This window comes from Mytilus californianus, unplaced genomic scaffold (assembly GCF_021869535.1).
Source record: "Mytilus californianus isolate M0D057914Y unplaced genomic scaffold, xbMytCali1.0.p SCAF_3, whole genome shotgun sequence".
NCBI classification, from domain to species: Eukaryota; Metazoa; Mollusca; class Bivalvia; order Mytilida; family Mytilidae; genus Mytilus; species Mytilus californianus.
In genome coordinates, this window is record NW_026262679.1 from 81,698,096 (window position 1) to 81,717,056 (window position 18,961).

An 18,961-nucleotide genomic window follows, 5' to 3' on the forward strand; every position below is an offset into this window, starting at 1 on the left:
ACGAACCCCACCAAAACCCGAATATTCGTAATCATTTCTTATACGTCTTTTTTTAGGGGGAGGGTTGTTAAATTGTGTTTCATTTCCAACAGAATTGCAGCAGGTGTTTGTATTTGAACCCTCGAGAAAAGAAATACTTTAAAATATGTATCGTTTCTTATTATGGCTAGTATATCAATAACATTTTGTTTTGTTTTTAACTATTCTGTTAACCATTCACAAATTATCAATAAAAATCTTCATGCATATCAACCCATTTAAATTTATGAAATGGTGTGTTGAGAAATGTAAAAATCCGTTAATGAATACTACATCCTCTTTTGTATTGATTTTAAGGTGGTGGTCCTACGTTTTAAAAGTCTAAACTTCAAATGATCTATATTAATTTGAATTCGATTTAATCGGTATGATTGCATAAAAGGATAATGTTTTAACGCACACCTTTAGGATAAAAGTCATATTAATTCCTGCGGCCATGTCCAGTTATCTTTTTTAAATATTATATCATATGATTTATTAAATACATTTAAAATCAACAATCCGTGGAGTAGTAACCAGATTTATTTTTTGATATACAATGCTTCATAATTTCAAAAGCTAACAATTAATTGTGAAGTAATTCCGAGTTCAGTTGAAGTTAAAGTCTTAGACGGATTAGTGAAATCCAATATTCTTTCAGTTACAGCATATAATCCGTAATATGAGATTTCATAAAAATATACATAACTTCATAAAATATGGATGACGAAGGTAGCAATTGGCAAGAGAGATGTGAAAGATACTTTACTTCTCTAACGGATAGTGATAAACAGCGACAACGGGACAAGAAAATGAAAGAAAAAATGGATAAAGACTGTTGGAAATCTTTAGCTGAAAAGTCGGATCAAAGTAAAAGAAAAAACTCAGTTCAGTATTGGTTCCGTGCTTTAGATATTCATGGAATACATTTTGCTGGTTCTGTTCGGAACAGTTTAGAATGTGTTGTGTGGGTTTTGTTAACAGTAATTGCATGTGGCGCGCTTTCATTTCTTCTTTATTTGACCGTTAACAGTTATTTGGACCAGAATAATCATTTGGAGCTTAAAATGTCATCAACATCTTATAAAAAGCATCCGGCTTCAATTGTGTCTGTATGTAATTTGAATTTATTTAGAAAATCCAGTCTATCAGCAAATCGAGGCAGATTTTCAAAACTTCTAAATGTTAGTTCAGGGGTTTTTAACCCTCAGCCCGTATCGTCCACGGAGCAGCTTATGAAAAACTCCGATATTTGGTCTATAATGAAAAACTCGTTAGGGTCTGGAGTCCTTGCATATACATCACAGTTGGACCAAGATTTTCTTCCATTCTCAGGAATGATGACATCCGATGACTGGGGAAGTTTATATGGAGCTAGTATGAAATATGGTTTTGGAGTATGGGCAGAAGCTGTAAGACCCACGTTGTCGGAATTTAAACTTATAGGACACAAACCATCTGATATGATAGTAGAATGTTTTACAGGCACCGGTGGACTTTGTCAACTGAGGTAATTACATCTAAAAAATTATGTACACTAATTTCTGCAACACTTAATTTAATCATCGGGACATTTACAGAAAATAAGCCATGGATACATTTTCCTACTCGAACTAGACCCATCGTTTACCTAACATAAGTCCCTAAACTAACCATTAATATAGAAATAACAAGATGTGGTATGATTGCCAATGAGCCAACTTCCCACCAGAGACCAAATGATGTAGAAGTTAAAGCAACTATAGATCAACGTACGGCATTCAACAGTGAGCAAAACCCGGCCTTACTGCACAACGAGCTGTAAAAGACTAGCATAATTCATGTACTTCACAATCAACCAAGGCACATGTGTTCCGAAGTTTTAGAAATTTAAAGTCGTAATGAAACTTGGTAAATTTGGTCACTTGGCGAGTATGGGTGAAGTCGTGGACATATCTCATTGCTGAGTTAGCAAACATCTTCTTAGTCCATGTCTTGGTAATCATTACATGTATTTTAAATTTACGAGCATTGGTTAAATTTTATAATATGTCATTGCTTTATTTGTCTATCAAGACAATAAAATCCGAGAAACAGTTGTTCTGTATGTAACTATTCATTATTTCTTTTCCCGTATGTTTTAAGTTTCCCGTATGTTATTATTGAAATGAATAAATACGCAATTTGTTAAAAGTTGTTTTTAATTTGTGACAGGAATAATCGAATAATATTTTTCTAGACATGTTTACTGAACATCAATCACCTTTCTTACCGGTGTCAAAGCAACAGCTATTAAGAGATGCTTCGGATATTGATTTCCTACTGAAAATCCAATTACTTTTTTATTTCGTAATTAAATTTTAAGTCATATTTTATGAAGTTTTCATTGAAAAACATTAAATTTTATCGTCTTTTGTTTTACGAGAGCGTTACCTCCAGCTGCGATTATAGTACCTTTAACAAATTTCTTGTGTGCTTACAAATGATTCATTATAAAGTTCATCCATATTCTATTTGAAATGTCTACGTCTCCTGGAATCAGCTCAGATCAAGACTTCCGATCGCTGTTGGGCAATAAATTATAATACATTGTTAGGTAATATTTTAACATCTGAAAATTACCTTGGGGATCAAAGGATTAACATTTTAAAAAAATGTAATATTCATTACAGATATATTACATTTATCATATCTTGATCATGACTTGTTTGTTTTTGCCGATGGGTATTCATTGTTCTTAAAGAAAAACTAATTTAAAAACAAGAATTATACTCTCCTTTTGTAAACAAAATTGGCATTTCAACGAAGAATATATATGTCAACCGCAATTGTTTTAAAGCAACCATTAAGTTTGATATGGATGATCAAAATTGGTATAGTCTGTGTTTTGACCTACATTACTCGGTTCACTATCTTCACTTCCAGCTCATTGTTGAAATGGGTACTTTCAAAATTGGTATGGAGAAATGAACTGAGTATATTTTGTAAATGTTTCATCATTTTTCACTCATGTTAGTATAATAGTCCCAGATTTTCTGGCACAATAATAATATTACAATCATATCAAAACTCGCTGATATACATACCTAATAATTAAAGCAAAAAAGGGCGTGTTGAATGGATACCCTTTTTCAATTACTACGCATGCAAGAGAACGTTTAGATTTTAAAGTTCCCACGAATTCTTCAAAGTTTATACGGATAAATAGCATACAATTTAAGAAAGACACGAGCAACAGCATTAAGTGATTTCTTTGTATGCAAATACAATAAAGTTAATTCTATTTAATGTTTACTTAAGAGCAGCTCTTTTATTGAAGAATTTGCATTTCTAGTCTAAAGTTTTAATGTAGATAAAGTCTGGAATCGTAATTTGATTACTATTGCAAACTATGTTTAATTCAACCATCTATATTTTTTAATGGCAGTACTTCCATGATTTGATTTTAAAAACGTAATAAATCTATCGAATTGTGGCCACTACTGTGAATTTTGGCGCTTCGATGGTCGCTAATAAATTATTGAGTTTACTGGCGACAGAATCTTACTGAACACCTCAAAACAGGCATTCAAATGAGTTAAAAGGGTATTTAATCACATACATACTCATCCAAACAATGTAGAAGTAGATGAAAAAAATTATGACAATATAAGAGGAGCATTAAGTCCTCTTGCGCTTAAAATCCCCCATGGAGATTTTGAAAAGTTGGCAGGTATGTTAAACTCGAATAATTCAGTGGTTATAATCCGCTAATCTAATCTACGATTGTTGCATTAACGAGTAGGAGAGAAGATCACGGGGAGGGGCTGGATTATTCGGGTTACGCTGAATCATCATAAATTGTGAAACAGTGAGACAGTCTGCGCTTGCAAGCACAAACGAATTTAATGGTATACGATTTCCTAATTATTCTAACGCCTTCCCATATACCCTTGTAATACATTACAAAGCAGAATGTTCAAGACAAGTGTCCATTGTACTGTTGATTGAAAGGGTGAAATAAAAATCACGATTGTGTTCAAAATAATAAAATATTAAATTTAAAGTACAACATGCACTTTTGTATTCAGTAATTTAAGATATGTAATATTTTTAATTGCCAACCGTTTATATATGATTATTATAAAACGGTTTAAAGTTATTCTGGTATCGCCTTGACGAATTTCTATTCAAAACGTACAGTTATTAGGACCTGAGATTTCACAACCATTCAATGAAATATTAAATTATCTGCATATTGCATTTTTTTATCAAAAAGGTTGAGTTACATCAATTTAACAATAATGGTTTGTTCTGCGAATTTATCTATTAAAATCAATCAATGTTAACATTAATTTTCAATTATGCACAATCATTGTTCAAAGTGCATTTACTTTTTTTTTTAAATATATTGTCATTTAAATATGAAATCTAGCGAACAATCTTCAGTTCAGTGCTTTTCTTGTCTTCAGAAAGTTATTCCATAATCAGAATGGTGAAAAAGTGAACACAAAATCTCATCGCACGCACTTTACATGTTTGTTAAACAATCACCTAAAAGGATTTAATTACACCAAGTAATTAATATTCGAATACTTTCGTGAAAATATCAATGAGATCAATGTTTTATCATATTTTTTTTTTGAAACATTAAGCACTTCGTTTAATTTTTATTTGATATTATCGAATTGCGATCTGACTGAAACAGCCTTGAAAAACGAAAAAAAAACAAAACATCATTATTCTAACTAAGCAACATTAATGATCATTAACGCCATGAATTTCATTGCTTAAGCGTCAAAACTGGTCTCAGTGAAAATGTCATTTATGACAACATTTCATAAAAGAGGGTGTTGATGGGGTTAACAGAATAGGGAATGATGGGTCAAATCTACAGAAAAATGGGCCAAAAAAAATCGAGAGAATTAGGCAAAAAATAAAGAACGGAGACTCACGGGGTGCTAGAAAAAAAGAACAGAATAATGGCCAAAAAGTAAAAAGAAAAGAGAAAATGACATAAAAATTTTAAAATACAGGAATGAAGGACCCCCACAATCCAGACCCTCATAAAATATAGACACATACAAGGTAATCTAAGTACAGTTATTGTTTTCTTTCTTTCCCTATTTGCATCTTAAAGGTTTCTTATGTTAAACCTCACGGAAGTATTGTTTGAATTTCATGGCTCAAAGAGTAAGCGATATCAGAAATGTTATACTGTTACGTTACATCTACCGCATGCTTCGCCAAAAACATTTTTATTCTTCTTGACCATTGAACTTTTGTTTACTTTCAGTGTAACAGAGGACACTCGAACAAACCTTGGGAACTGCGCTACCTTTAATGTTTCTGATAACATAGGTATGAACAATGTGTATTCCTTGGAAACAATCTCTTATATTACTTCAATATTTATAAGAAACCTTTTATTGCTATTGATTATTTTGAATGCTTAATGGATATTTATAATGATGAAAGAACAAAATTAAAACTAGTGCATTTAGATATAAGGAACGCCTAACAATTAGATTTGACCATGAATCGGTGTAAAATAAGAATGTTTGGAGTACCCATAATATTCATTTTCAGATTGCAGATAAGAATGTGTTTAAATTGATATCACATTTTAGCATGTCTGATTTGAATTTAACTAGAATACAATAATGTTCAATTTGTCGTAGCCAAAATGCTGTCATCCTTTTTTTTTCATGACTTATTATCACTGGAGTTTTACTTCTCGTGTTGCATGACGGGATCGGGTGCAAATATAGGAGCAAGAACGGTATAAATTTCAAATCTGTATTTTAATTGTTCAGTTTATTGTTGCTCAACTTTAAGCGTGCTATGTAGTGCTATGTGGACATTGTATGGAAGCGTATTAGCACAAAATTATTTTTTTCTTATCTTTGCTTTGTTTCGCAAACTTTTCGTAATTTGACATTTCGCGTTATTATATTTTCTTTTTTCCACAACTCATCATCAAACTGGTTATATCTAGATGAAAAACCGCCACATTCATCTGATTTTAATGACCCCGTTCAAACTTTGCCCTTCTATTCAAAATTTAGCCGCGTGTTTAGCTATTTCAAATCCCCACACAAAAAAACTTAGAAATCGGTAAACCTATTCGATGGTATTGTTAGACAAATTGGTCATAGGATGCATGGGCAGCCGGGGCAATAAGATGTAAGAACATGGGAGATATAGACTCACCAGTTTCATGTACAAATAAATATCAAAATATTTATATTCATTTACAGATACATTATCATTGATTTTGAACTCAGAACCATCCGAGTCGATACCAGTTCTCACTGCTAATCATGGCCTCAGTGTACAAGTATATTCTAGGGATTCATATTCTCCTCGTAAAAACAAACAACATATTGTTTCTCCTGGAAAACATCTGACAATTGAAAACAAGAAGGTTGGTATTTGAATTGTTCTTCACAGTTATTAAAAAAAAACAGCGACAAGAATATTTAAAAATCTTAAATTAATTATTTCAATGGTATGGAAGACATTCTTGTGTTGGTAAATGTACAAAACTGTTCACTTACACAAGTAGCATCAATCCGCTGCTTTACTCTTGCTTTGGATAATATGCATACATACACAGAATGATCCAGCTTTTCTCTAAAATAAACTACATTTCGAGCAATAGGATTGGAAAGTTTTATTACCTACAATTATTCTAAGAGAAGAATAAACTACACCATATTTCATCTCCATGCTTGTAATAGTATTTAAGCAATCACAGTGAAATGATGTTTAGATTGAAACAAGAGTATCCACGCTAAGGTGTCTCCTCGCCTGCTTTCCTGATCATAATTCACTTATGCTGAAAGTCTTTCAAGATAAATAAGAGTTTCACTATAAGTATCACATAAACTTAACATTATCAATGATCCATTGAAATGAGGTCGAGGTCAAACGGACCCGGCTAGACAGACAACAGATATGTTCATTATCAATATAGCTGACCTGCTGCATATCGTATCAAAGAGACAGACCAAACCACGAAAACTTAAACATTGACCAATGAATCATAAAACATGAGCTCAATTAAAGGTCGAATAAAACCTGCAGGACAGATATCTACACCTTACAATCATTCCATGCACCAAATGCAGTTCACAAATTGTTTATAGTAACCAAGAAACAGACTTAACCTGGAAATGAGATAATGGTCAGATGATAACTGACAGCCAGACATGTTCACCTTACAAAATTCCTTGAACCAAATATAGTTAACCTATTGCTTATTACATCTGAGAAACAGACCAAAACAAACAAACTTACTGCTTGGGTATTTTAGAAATAGACATAATCGCATAGATCTAACCTTGATCACTGATCCATGAAATGAGGTTGAGGTCAAGTAAACCCTGTCTGCCGGACAATTTGACCTTGAAAAGATATACCCATATACCAACAATTATTATTCTTTTACTCATAGTAAGTGAGAAATTCACAATTCAAAAAGCTATACAGCATTTTTAAGTAGTCCCTGACCCATGAAAATGAGGTCAGGGACAATGGACACATAAGGCATATTTATACAAAGCATGAAGTATCCAGGTCTACTAACTTCTACAATACTATGCTTTATATGAATAGTTTACTCCACTGCCGCCGAATTAGCATATATCGTCGCAGGCGAGACAAAAAATAAATATTTTTAATTCTCTTTACAGATAACTTCAATTACAAGAAAAAAAGACTGTGTCGAGTCGACAGGCAGCTCTGATCAGGTAAGATTTGTATTCAACCTGACAGTATAACCTGCTAGACAAGAATGTACGTTATACATCTTTCATTCAGTTACCATTTCAAACGTCATACACGGTTTCAGTCTTTTTGTATTCTGTTGTATGCTCAAAGTCTGTAGGAACTCTAGCCATTTTTTTAAAGATACCACGTAAAATGTGATTTTCAATTGCTTTGATCTCTTGTCTTTCCTAAACGGTAAGAGTCCCCAAAATTTTATTAAACCTCGGTAGCAGATTCACATAAGAAGAAAGATTATCGAATTTGAACTAAAAATTGAAATGATTAACCCTTATTGTACATACAACACTGACTATACAATGCAAACTTGATAAAAAGAGATACGAACACGAGATTCAAACTTTCGTTTAAATTTAAGCCACTGTCGCCAGTCAGGGGGTGGGGGAACAGCAGTGCTGAGATGTTCACTTTTAACCTTCTAACAAATATATATATATATATCTTCATTCAAGTTCAAATAATTATCTAGACCTTACACATTTACATTAAATTCATGATGGACAGACCATGTTGACCATTGGATATCGAATGAAACTGTATTAAAAAAAACCTCATCAAAGTTATCTGGTTTCTAATCTTGCACGCCAGAGCACGTGTCGTCTACAAAAGATTCATCATTGACGCTCGAATCAAAAAAGTTTAAATGTCAGAAAAAGTACGAAGTTGAAGAGCACTGAGAACCCAAATTTCCGAAAGGTTTTGCCAAATACAGCTTAAGTAATATATTCCTTTGACGCTCCTAAACTAAAAGAGTTCCCCAAAATTTGATTAAACCTCAGTAAGAGATTCACATAAGAACGCAGGATTATCGAATTTGAAATAAAAAAAAAAGGAGCGAACCATTACATTTCAAAATGATGTCAAATAATTTAAGAACATTTTTTTCTGTAGCAATGTGGAGAGAATTGTAAGAATATCTTGACCTTGAAGTACTGTCAATGTCATACAGATGGTACCCAGAACACACAGTGTCGTGTCAATGATAAATTTGAATGTAAGTAGTTATATTGAAGGAAACACTTCTCTGAAAAGAAAAAGGCGTCAGTTTACTCCCAATTTACTGTTTCAATTTACGATTTTGCATTTAAAAATCTGTTTGTGTGTCAAACAATTCGAGACATTTAGAGTTACAAGTTTCCAATCAAACTATATTTATTCGACAGCGTTATTTGTGATTTTAAACATCTCAAAAACATCTTCAATTCTGTATTAATATTAGGATCTATGGTACTAACAGAGACAAATACAACATTCATATGCCTCTGGTAATACCTAGGTAATTTGTGATAAAATACTATTTCTTTTATTATAGATGTTTGTTCCCGGGTAGTGGAAAAGCTCTTCAACATGGAGTTATTGGATTGCAAATGCAAGCCAGGATGCAGGTACATTATGGTGTTTATGACTTCTCTGTTAATATAAACCAATTTAAAATCAAGTTGCATATCGATTTTAAAGAATATTAAAATGATTGATCATGGAAGGATTTCCCATTTTACTGACAAAATAACGATTGTACCACTTATTTTATAGCCTTAACATATTTAATTCAGTGAAAAGTAAAATAACAAAAATACCGAACTCCAAGGAAAATTAAAAATGGAAAGTCCTTTATCAAATGGCAAAATCAAAAGCTCAAACACATCAAACGAATGGAAAACAACTGTCATATTCCTGACTTGGTACAGGCATTTCCTTATATATGTAGAACATTTATGTAGAAAATGGTGGATCAAACCTGGTTTTACAGCTAGCTAAACCTCTCACTTGTATGACAGTCGAATAGAATTCCATCATATTGACAACAATATGTGAGCAAAACAAACAAAATGAGATATGAAACTTTGGTCAGCCAGGTTTTCCTTCATTTGCTAACAAAAATGACGATTTGGCCACTTATTCTTACATGTTTATTTCAGCGAAATAAGATATGAAACTGTAAGCTCAACAATACCTTGGCCATCCAGTCAACATTTAGAACATTTGGAATCACTTCTTCAACACAAGAATTTTAACAAATCGACCATTACTTCATCTTTATCTTATGTAACAATTAATCTGGAACCTGAAGTATTTGACGAATTAAAGGAGGAACAGGTCATAACGGTAAGTCGTTGTACTAAATGAAATAATTCTGCCAGGTTGAAAATATCATCGGTATAGAATCCGCAATTTTGAAAAAGAAGGCCCAATTGAAAGTAACCTAAAACAAGCATTTAGTAAAATTGGTAACATAGACTTTAAAATTAGTAGTTGCTGCTTCTCTGCAAAGACGGAGCATTTAAGAGTACTAGTAATAACAAAGACTGGTAAACCCGAAGCCAGAATATGTCATGGTAGGGTAACATCTCCAACGCACTCGAAAACCAGACATAATATGAACATAAACCTCAGGAAGAAGGATGCATTGCAGTGTATCCAAAAGGAACAACCATCATAATGAACATATATTAAGGATTTGAAAGCATTCCTTCCGAGGTTGATACATTGCTGTTGGTATGATCACTCCGAGATTGATACAATACAGTGATTTTCTATGTAGCAACAATTTATCCACCATTTTAGTTGACCATGTGTCCTTATTTTTCAGTTGTTAGACCTGTTGGCCAGAGTTGGTGGTTTATCAGCCTTTGTTGTTGGTATTTCTATCCTTTCCATATTCCAGTGTTTTTGGCTACTTATAAAGCTTTGTTTCCATGCAGTTATATCAAGCAGGTATAAATCAGACTAGTCATAAGATATATTTTCTATTGAAGAAAAAAGAATTGTAGTGAAAAGATAGTTCTTTTACGATGATGTACATTTGTGCAAATTGACTTTTAATTGACGCACTTGCATAAACCTTTCACTATTGTAGAAGACATTTGATTACAAGTCTTTAACACAACTTACGATATTATACTGAGTATGTTTGGATGCATTTGATGATAGAGTGGGGGACATAGAACCATATTTTTCAACACTTGTTTTTAATTACTTTTGACAGTTAGACAATTTCACTGTAATGAAGTTGAGTTTTCCCCAAAAAGTTATCTATCAATATGATGGTCACCAACTGCAATCATTTTTAAAAATCATATATTCTCCTGTTTTATAGGTCAGATTCAGGAGGAGAGATAGAAAATCTTGCTAACTCAGATATAACATCAATAACATGGCAAGCTTATAAAGATAAGAATAACCAACAACAGAGACCGCAAAGATTTGCATTCCAGCAAGACTTGGGAAATTGTCTCCAAAGAAATGGTAGTCGACGGTCTTATTTAGAGCCCATTGAAGAGGAAAAAAAACGTGACTATACAGGTGCCGATCTAAATCATGATCATGTGATGGAAGATCAGTTATTTTCACATCCTTGGGAAAGGACAGGTCACCGTAGGCCTTATAGCACTGTCATAAATTCAAACAAGACTACAGGAGGGGAATTCCCGTTATTTAACTATGTGGACAATAGGTCAAATAGTCCCCTGCCAAGATGTTCCACACCTGACAATTCAGACTATCGTAGTACTGCCAGACTTGTACCAGCTGATGGAGATGTTACTCTCTATCCTCCAAAACATAGAATGTCACCCGGCGATGCCATAAAATCATTTGGGTCATCCTCAGCATCAAAATATCAGTATAGTGGACCATTCTATTTGTAAATATCATTTGTGCGACTTGTATTGTATATGATATACTACATGTTGCTGGCATTATACAAATGTGGTATTGGGTAATGTAATATTTTAAAACCAATGTGTCATTGTGTTCTTTTTTTAACTACATTTAATTATGATGAACTGTTCCACTTAAATATGCATTGTACACTTAGTCTTGGCAGTCAGTTTGACTAGATATCTGCCAATAAAAGCAATTGTAATACCTGACAGTTCTTAACTGAAGGGTATTTTTAACACATATCTATAGTTTCAAAATTACCTGAATGGTATTTTTAATAATATCTATAGTTTTAAAATGCCTCCAATAGTTGGCTGGTATGTTTTTTAAAGGAACACCTAATATAATTTTATGCCATTGAAGATGTTTGAATATTGGTATCACTAAAACAATAAAGATGATAAGATGTTTTCAGATATGCGTTATTATTATCTCTTCAACTTCAGTTTGTCAATTTCTACAGAATTCCAAAACTAATTCTTTAGGACCAGATGGAAATTCAACTAGTTTATGACCTGCAGTTTTTTTTTTTTCATTTTGTTGAGGAACAAGTCAGTATTCTTTGGTCTTCTATTACTGATAAAAATGTTAAGGTAACTTTGATCAATAAACCATGAAAAAGATGTTTTCAGATATCCCCACCATCAGACTGACATGTATTCATTACAATCATTGTGTAAAGTTAAACCAAGCATAGCTTACCAACTAATACGATCACCTCATAAAAATGGGGAATGTGTCCATGGGACACAGATGATGCCCCCACTTGCATATCATATAAAGTTATAAACAGACATAACTGAAGAATGGTAAAAGTGACGCTACCCAAATTTGTTCTTGATCTAAGTTTTGTAGTAATAAGTATTGTGTAAGTTTCTTAACATTAGGTTGAGGCAAACTTAAGTTAGAGAACTGAAACGAAAAATTTAGCAATTTTTCCTTTTGTAAAGGGGCATAACTCTAAAACGGTTTAAGTGACACCACCAAAATTCAAACTTGGTCTGTATTTTGTGGTAATAAGCATTGTGTATAAGTTTCATAACATTTGGTTGAGGATAACTCAAGTTTGACAACAGACAACGAAAAATTAAGCAACTGTTCCATCTGTAAAGGGGCATAACTCTAGAATGGTTAAAGTGACACCACCAAAATTCAAACTTGATCTGTATTTTGTGGTAATAAGCATTGTGTATATGCTCCGCATGGGTGCAGCTTGATGCGACCGCAGAGGTCAAACCCTGAAGTTGGGGCAAGTATGGACAACATTCAAGCTGTGATTAAATATTTGACACAGCATAGGTTTCTGACACAGAATGAATGTGGTCTAAGAACTTAAAAATTTTGAATTTACCTATTCAAACCATATCATTATTATTTGCTTTTATATATAAATCAGAAATAACCAATTTAAAATGGAAAATTTTAAAGAAAAAAAAAGAAAAAAAAATCCCTCCCCCAATTTTTTTGAACCCCCTTATGATTCATCACCCCCAAACTCAATCCCAGCCTTCCCTTTGTGGTATGGTACCTTGCAGTACAATTTCAGAGAGATCCATACACTTGAACACAAGTTATTGTCTGGAAACTAGAAAAATGCTTATTTTTGGCCCCTTTTTCCTTAACGTTTTGGGCAATTACCCCCAAACTCAATTCCAGCTTTCCCTTTGTGATATGGGACCTTGTAGTACAATTTCAGAAAGATCCATACACTTACACACAAGTTATTGTCATGAAACTAGAAAAATGCTGAGGCAATTACCCCCAAAATCAATCCCAGCATTCCCTTTGTGATATGGAACCTTGTGGTATAATGTCAGAGAGATCCATACATTAACACACAAGTTATGTCTGGAAGTTACAAAAATGCTTATTTTTGGCCCCTAATTCCTCAACTGTTGGTACCATAACCCCCAAAATCAATCCCAACCTTCCTTTTGTGGTATTGAACCTTATGGTAAAATTTCATAGAGATCCATTTACTTAAACTAAAGTTAGAGTGCGAAAACCAATGTGTCTTTGGACGACGACGCCAACGTCATACCAATATATGACTGCAAAATTTTTTTGCGGTCATATAAAAATTTGGTTATGGCAAACTCAAGTTAGAGAACGGAAACGAAAAATAAAGCAATTTTGCCATTTATAAAGGGGCATAACTCTAGAACTGTTTTAGTGATGCCATCAAAATTCAAACTTGATATGTGTTTTGTAGTAATAAGCATTGTGTATAAGTTTCAAAACATTTGGTTGAGGCAAACTAAAGTTGGAGAACGGAAACCAACTATGGGACGGACGTACAGACGGACAAGGGTAAAACTTAATGCCCCCTCCGCTATGGCGGGGGCATAAAATCTTAACAGTGATCAATGAACCATGGAAAAAAGAGTTCAAGGTTAGGTGTCTTCTGCAAGAAAATTTGTACGCCTGTACCAACAAGGGGGTATTGCAACCCACAAACAGGATGCATTCAAAATGCCAGCAAATAAGTTTTTTTTTGTTTATTAGTGTCACTTTTAAATCATTTAAGGGTCACATCAGTGGAAATAGTCAAAATCAATAACTACCTCTATTTTGTCCTCAGATACAACATACTTGAATTTGATAAGAATTGAATGGTTCTCAAGTTATGGCATAAACACAACTTGAAGAACCATTTATCTATGAAGGACAATAACTCCTGCAATGCAAGAGAAAATTGTCTATTCAAACTTTACTTCCATTGTCATGAGAAAATTCAGGATTCGGTTGGTTGGTTATAAAGTTTTCCTGAAGAAAGGGGTTGGCTTAACCTTCATGTGTCATGAGAAAATTCAGGATTGGTTGGATGGCTATAAAGTTGTCATGTAGAAAGGGTTTGGCTTATTGTAACCTCCATGTGTCATGAGAAAATTCAGGATTGGTTGGATGGTTACAAAAGTTGTCATGAAGAAAGGGTTTGAAGCAGCATGCCAACTGTACAACCCCTGAAATTAACCTGTTTTTTTTTCATTTAAAATAACTATTTAAAAAAACATACATTTAGGTCCAACCTATGTAATTTAGAATTAAATCAATACAACTCAGTGGGGTCAGTCAGGAGACACATATAAACAAACTTCTACACATGAAAAACACACCTCATATGACAGACATGTTTCATACAGCAAGTGTCAGAAAAAAAATAGCCCATCACAAAACAGCTCAAAGAATTAACCATAATGTCAAAATTCAGGTGAACCTTGTCAGATGGGCTTGTTCATTTTTCAATGCTTTAGTTAACCAAATCTAGTTGGTCTATCATATACTGTAAATAAAAACTGACATAATCAAGAAAACATATTACCTAGGTAATCAGTCTTTTACTCATTGCAATGTTGTTGTTGGTCTTTCTAAGACTTCTGGTTTATGATTGCTCCCTTGATATATGCAGTTTTATTAAAAGCTTCTTTAGAAAATGCTATTTTGTTTAAGAGATGAAGCCTGAACAATCCAGCTGTCATCTATGAACTAAATGTGTGACAATTTAGAAACAATTGACAAATTTTGTTCTCAGTATGCTGTGTAATTGCAAAGATACATTGGTGTTTAAAACTTACAAACTAGGTTGGTTAGTAAGTGGGGTTCATAGGATAATTTTGAAGAATCATCATTAAGATAAGTTTAATATCAATTAGCCCGACAGTTTAAGTGCAGATTGCAAATTTAATGTAATTCCTGTTCTATGTGAAACATGATATAATAGTGGTACATGTAGGTACTGGTGGCATCCATGGAATTCATTTGAGATTATTAAGTTCATTTCAAATAAACCCATTATTTGAACCTTTCCAAAATCTGTTCAGAACAACAGCAGAAATAAATGAAGAATGGGTCTGAGGATACGAATGCCCTCGCTTATGCTTGCTTATAATACGTGAAAATACTTTTTGAGAGCATTTCACTGATAGTTTTTTATAGAGTTCTATTGTTTTTCAATCTCCGTTTCAAACTCTAGAACGATAAGAGATTCACTGCTGAAATTCAAACTCTGTCTGGAAGTTTTGGTTTTTAGTATTGTGTATTAATTTCATAAAAGTTGCACTAGGCAAACTTAACTTGGCGTGTGGAAATGAAAAAATTTTGAACTTTCCCAGGTTATAAAGGGGCATAACTCTAGAACAGTAATTGACTCACTGCTCAAATTCAAACTCTGCGCGCTTTGGTTCTTAGCATTGTGTATGACTTTTATTACATTTGCAAGCCGCAAACATAAGTTAGCATGCGGAAACAAACAAAAATTTAGCAATTTTTCGAAGTTATAAAGGGCATAACTCTAGAAGGGTAGGTGACTCACTGCCCAAATTCAAACTCGGTGAGTTTTGAGTCATAGCATTGTGTACGAGTTTCATAAAATTTAGGATGAGGAAAACTTTAGAGTGCAAAAATGAAAATACGACGGAAGGACAGACTGTCAATGGTAACATTTAATGCCCCCTTTCGCCTAGCGGCAGGAGCATAAAAACCTTGTTGAAAACCTTAAACAATACAAAATATGATGATAAATCGTACAAGGTCAGTTCTCTACTGAATGGTACTCTTTACTATGTTATGAACTTTGAACACTTATAATATCCAGGTGTAGTGACAAATAAGCAAAATCAGATTTCAATTATTTTTTCTTTATTATGAGCACAATAGGAAATGTACGTTACGCAATGCTCCAATTTAAAAGGCAAAAATTTGTTGTTTAACATACTTGATCATATATATTTATATATTTACAAAAAATTTCTCCTACAATATAACTGTTAGCCAATGACAATATAGATGATTTTTTTCTATGTATTACAATGAAATTTATATACATGCACACTAGTTTAATAAGGTATACATCGAACATCAAATAAGTAATCTGCACACGAATAACAAAGGAAAACTATATCTGCTGTTCATTCAAATATTTTGTACCTTTTTAACTGTTCTTAGAATGCCTTTAACTACTATTATACAAATATATTTCAGCAAATCTTTTAACGCAAGCTAAGTTATATAAAATAGATTATCTTTTTATCATTTCATTTACGATTTCAAATATAAAATTTAACATAAAACTGTACAATACAGATACAAAATAAATCAATAAACAGCAGCAAGGAAAAATTGACTCCAAAAATATGAAACAGTAATCAAGCTAACTTCTCCTCTGATATTCTCTCAGAAATGTCATGTGACACTGTGTATTAATGATTTTTCAAACTTACAAAAATATTTACAAACAAATGAAATCTGTCATGAGTGAAGGGGGCATATATCACCAGAAACGTGACAATAAAATTCATCAACAAAGTGCAACCTTTTTCACTAAATACAACCCTGAATCTAACTACAGTCTTTGGAAAACATAGGGTTCTGCCTTGCTTTTTATCCTGCACCAATGGAAAATAAAAGGGTTCTGCCTTGCTTATTTATCCTCTTGCTTCAATGGAAATTACAGGGTTCTACCTTGCTTCTCTATCCTCCTGCTCCAATCAATGCAATTCTCCATTCAAACCAAAAAGGTGACACATCTGTTAATCTGACAAATCTGAGAGAAATCTTTAAAACCATTCACCACAGGGATTCATAAGGCACCCACAATATACAATGTGAACAATAGCACACACACTAGCTTGATCTCTATGGAATAATACTATACAATGATGTTACACATCAAATGAAGACCATTTCCAATATTAAATAACAATATTAATAAGCAAAAAATTCTCATAACTACAATTAATTCACAGCATCTTCAAGACTTACGAAAATCTACTAAACGACCAATTAAAGGGGGGAACTTCTCACAGAAACCATTTAATATTAAACCCCAGCAGTGTGACACAGAACACCAACAATAAATTTTAAAATACAACAAAATTTAAGAGGCCAATTCATCAATTCTGTCCTCAGTTGTCATCTGTTCCCATGTTTAACTGGTTCCCCAATATGTATTTGTGTATCCTTTGGGGGTAACAGTCTTGGCCTGTGAACTAGTCTGTTGGGAGTGAATGCGTGCACTGGATCCAGTACTTGTATCCTACAATGAACAAAAAAAAATGCTGTTTATAGCAACTTATGAATATGCATACTAGAAAATTGCAATATAGAGTAAAATAAAGAATGGTTTAAGCTTGATCACTATCTAATAATCAAATCTATCACTGCATGGAGTGGGAAACAGAAGTAATTTAAAGATGATGTATAGTATAACATTGTTTTTCTGTTATTAATTTTACAACTGTTCAATATCCAAATGCCCATAATTAGAATTGACTATTGTCATCTGTATAGCTTTTACTATGTTATTCTTTTCAAGTGATCTGCAAAATTGTTTTTTTTAGTGTCCTTTAATATGTCATTACTGTCATTTTCAATAAAATGATAATACAGCAGCAAAACACTTATATCTAAGTTTGAATGAAAGATCAAACCATACAATGGTTGTTTTTTATATACATGTAAATAGGTTATTTCATTGAATAATACAAGATAAACAAACAACAAAGCACTTGACAACAAATATTTTCCTAATAACATTATTTACCTGCTGCAAGCCCTGCATATGGAGCTGGGATGGAGGCTGATGGGTCATCAATGGAATAAACTGAGCAGCTGCATATGGATTTGTTGGTGCACCAATATGACTTCCTGCTTGGCTTCCAGTGGCAAATGGCTGTAAATTAAATGGAGGAGGAGTTCCAGCATGAATACCTTGTTTATCAAATCCCTGTACAAACAATAAACTGTTTTTCAATACACTGAATCCCTGTCCCAATCATGAAGTTGGAACAGGCATATCTTATTGATAACTAGCATTTGTTTTATTGTCATTAAGGAGATTAAGTAATAATTTTTCAGTTTTTGTTAGAACTACAAATATCTCTTCAACTAGATACAATGCAATTTTATATCTTAAATTTGTACCTGTGACATTAATTCTCTAGTGCTCAATTAACTCACAATTTGCATCTTGTACCATTTATGCAAGTTATTATAAAAAAGTTTTCTATTATGTGTCTAGAAATATATATTATATTTAAATAAATGGGGAATGTGTCCATGTGACACAGACCATGGACACAGATGATGCCCCTGCTTGTATATAACGTTATAAAGGGACATAACTCAAGAACTGTAAAATTGACGCTACCCAAATTTGTACTTGATCTGAGTTTTGTGGTAATAAGTATTGTTTATAGGTTTCATAACATTCAGTTGAGGCAAACTTAAGTTAGAGAATGGAAACGAAAATTTCTTCAATTTTTCTATTTGTAAAGGGGCATAACTATAGAACGGTAAAAGTGACGCCACCAAAATCCAAACATGATCTGTGTTTTGTGGTAATTGGCATTGTGCATAAGTTTCATAACATTGGGTAGAGGCAAACTAAAGTTAGAGAACAGAAACGAATATTTCAGCAATTTTTCCATTTGTAAAGGGCATAACTCTAGAACGGTAAAAGTGACGCCACCAAAATTCAAACTTGATCTGTGTTTTGTGGTAATAAGCATTGTGTATAAGTTTCATAACATTT

The 18,961-nt window shown here is 33.0% G+C and overlaps 2 protein-coding genes across 8 annotated transcripts in view; one reads left to right on the top strand and one right to left on the bottom strand.

Annotated features, from left to right (window-relative positions):
* The first annotated feature begins 298 nt into the window (after nt 1-298).
* LOC127735191 (amiloride-sensitive sodium channel subunit alpha-like) lies at nt 299-11,844 on the top strand. Its single transcript, XM_052245314.1, has 9 exons — nt 299-1,528; nt 5,273-5,337; nt 6,237-6,403; nt 7,674-7,730; nt 8,659-8,761; nt 9,080-9,152; nt 9,687-9,873; nt 10,358-10,482; nt 10,865-11,844. Exons 1-9 carry the CDS (start codon nt 738-740, stop codon nt 11,412-11,414), a joined length of 2,118 nt encoding a protein of 705 aa, XP_052101274.1. The 5' UTR covers nt 299-737; the 3' UTR covers nt 11,415-11,844.
* Nucleotides 11,845-16,051: 4,207 nt separating this feature from the next.
* LOC127735184 (ubiquitin-associated protein 2-like) overlaps nt 16,052-18,961 on the bottom strand; it is a 38,941-nt gene continuing 36,031 nt past the window's right edge. For 5 of the 7 annotated variants that reach the window (XM_052245290.1, XM_052245293.1, XM_052245292.1 and 2 more), the window contains 2 exons: nt 17,972-18,154; nt 16,052-17,464 (listed from right to left, as the gene is read on the bottom strand). In XM_052245290.1, coding sequence (XP_052101250.1) covers nt 17,357-17,464; nt 17,972-18,154 — 291 coding nt within the window. In that variant the 3' untranslated portion in view covers nt 16,052-17,356. The remainder of the gene's footprint in view (nt 17,465-17,971; nt 18,155-18,961) is intronic. The other 2 variants (XM_052245295.1, XM_052245294.1) reach the window with 1 other exon arrangement.

Excerpts from the sequence above, each read along its gene's own strand:
- LOC127735191 (XM_052245314.1), top strand. The coding sequence starts at position 738 with ATGGATGACGAAGGTAGCAATTGGCAAGAGAGATGTGAAAGATACTTT. Across the intron at positions 1,529-5,272 it reads GGTGGACTTTGTCAACTGAG|TGTAACAGAGGACACTCGAA; the intron begins GTAATTACATCT and ends GTTTACTTTCAG. Across the intron at positions 8,762-9,079 it reads TGTCAATGATAAATTTGAAT|ATGTTTGTTCCCGGGTAGTG; the intron begins GTAAGTAGTTAT and ends CTTTTATTATAG.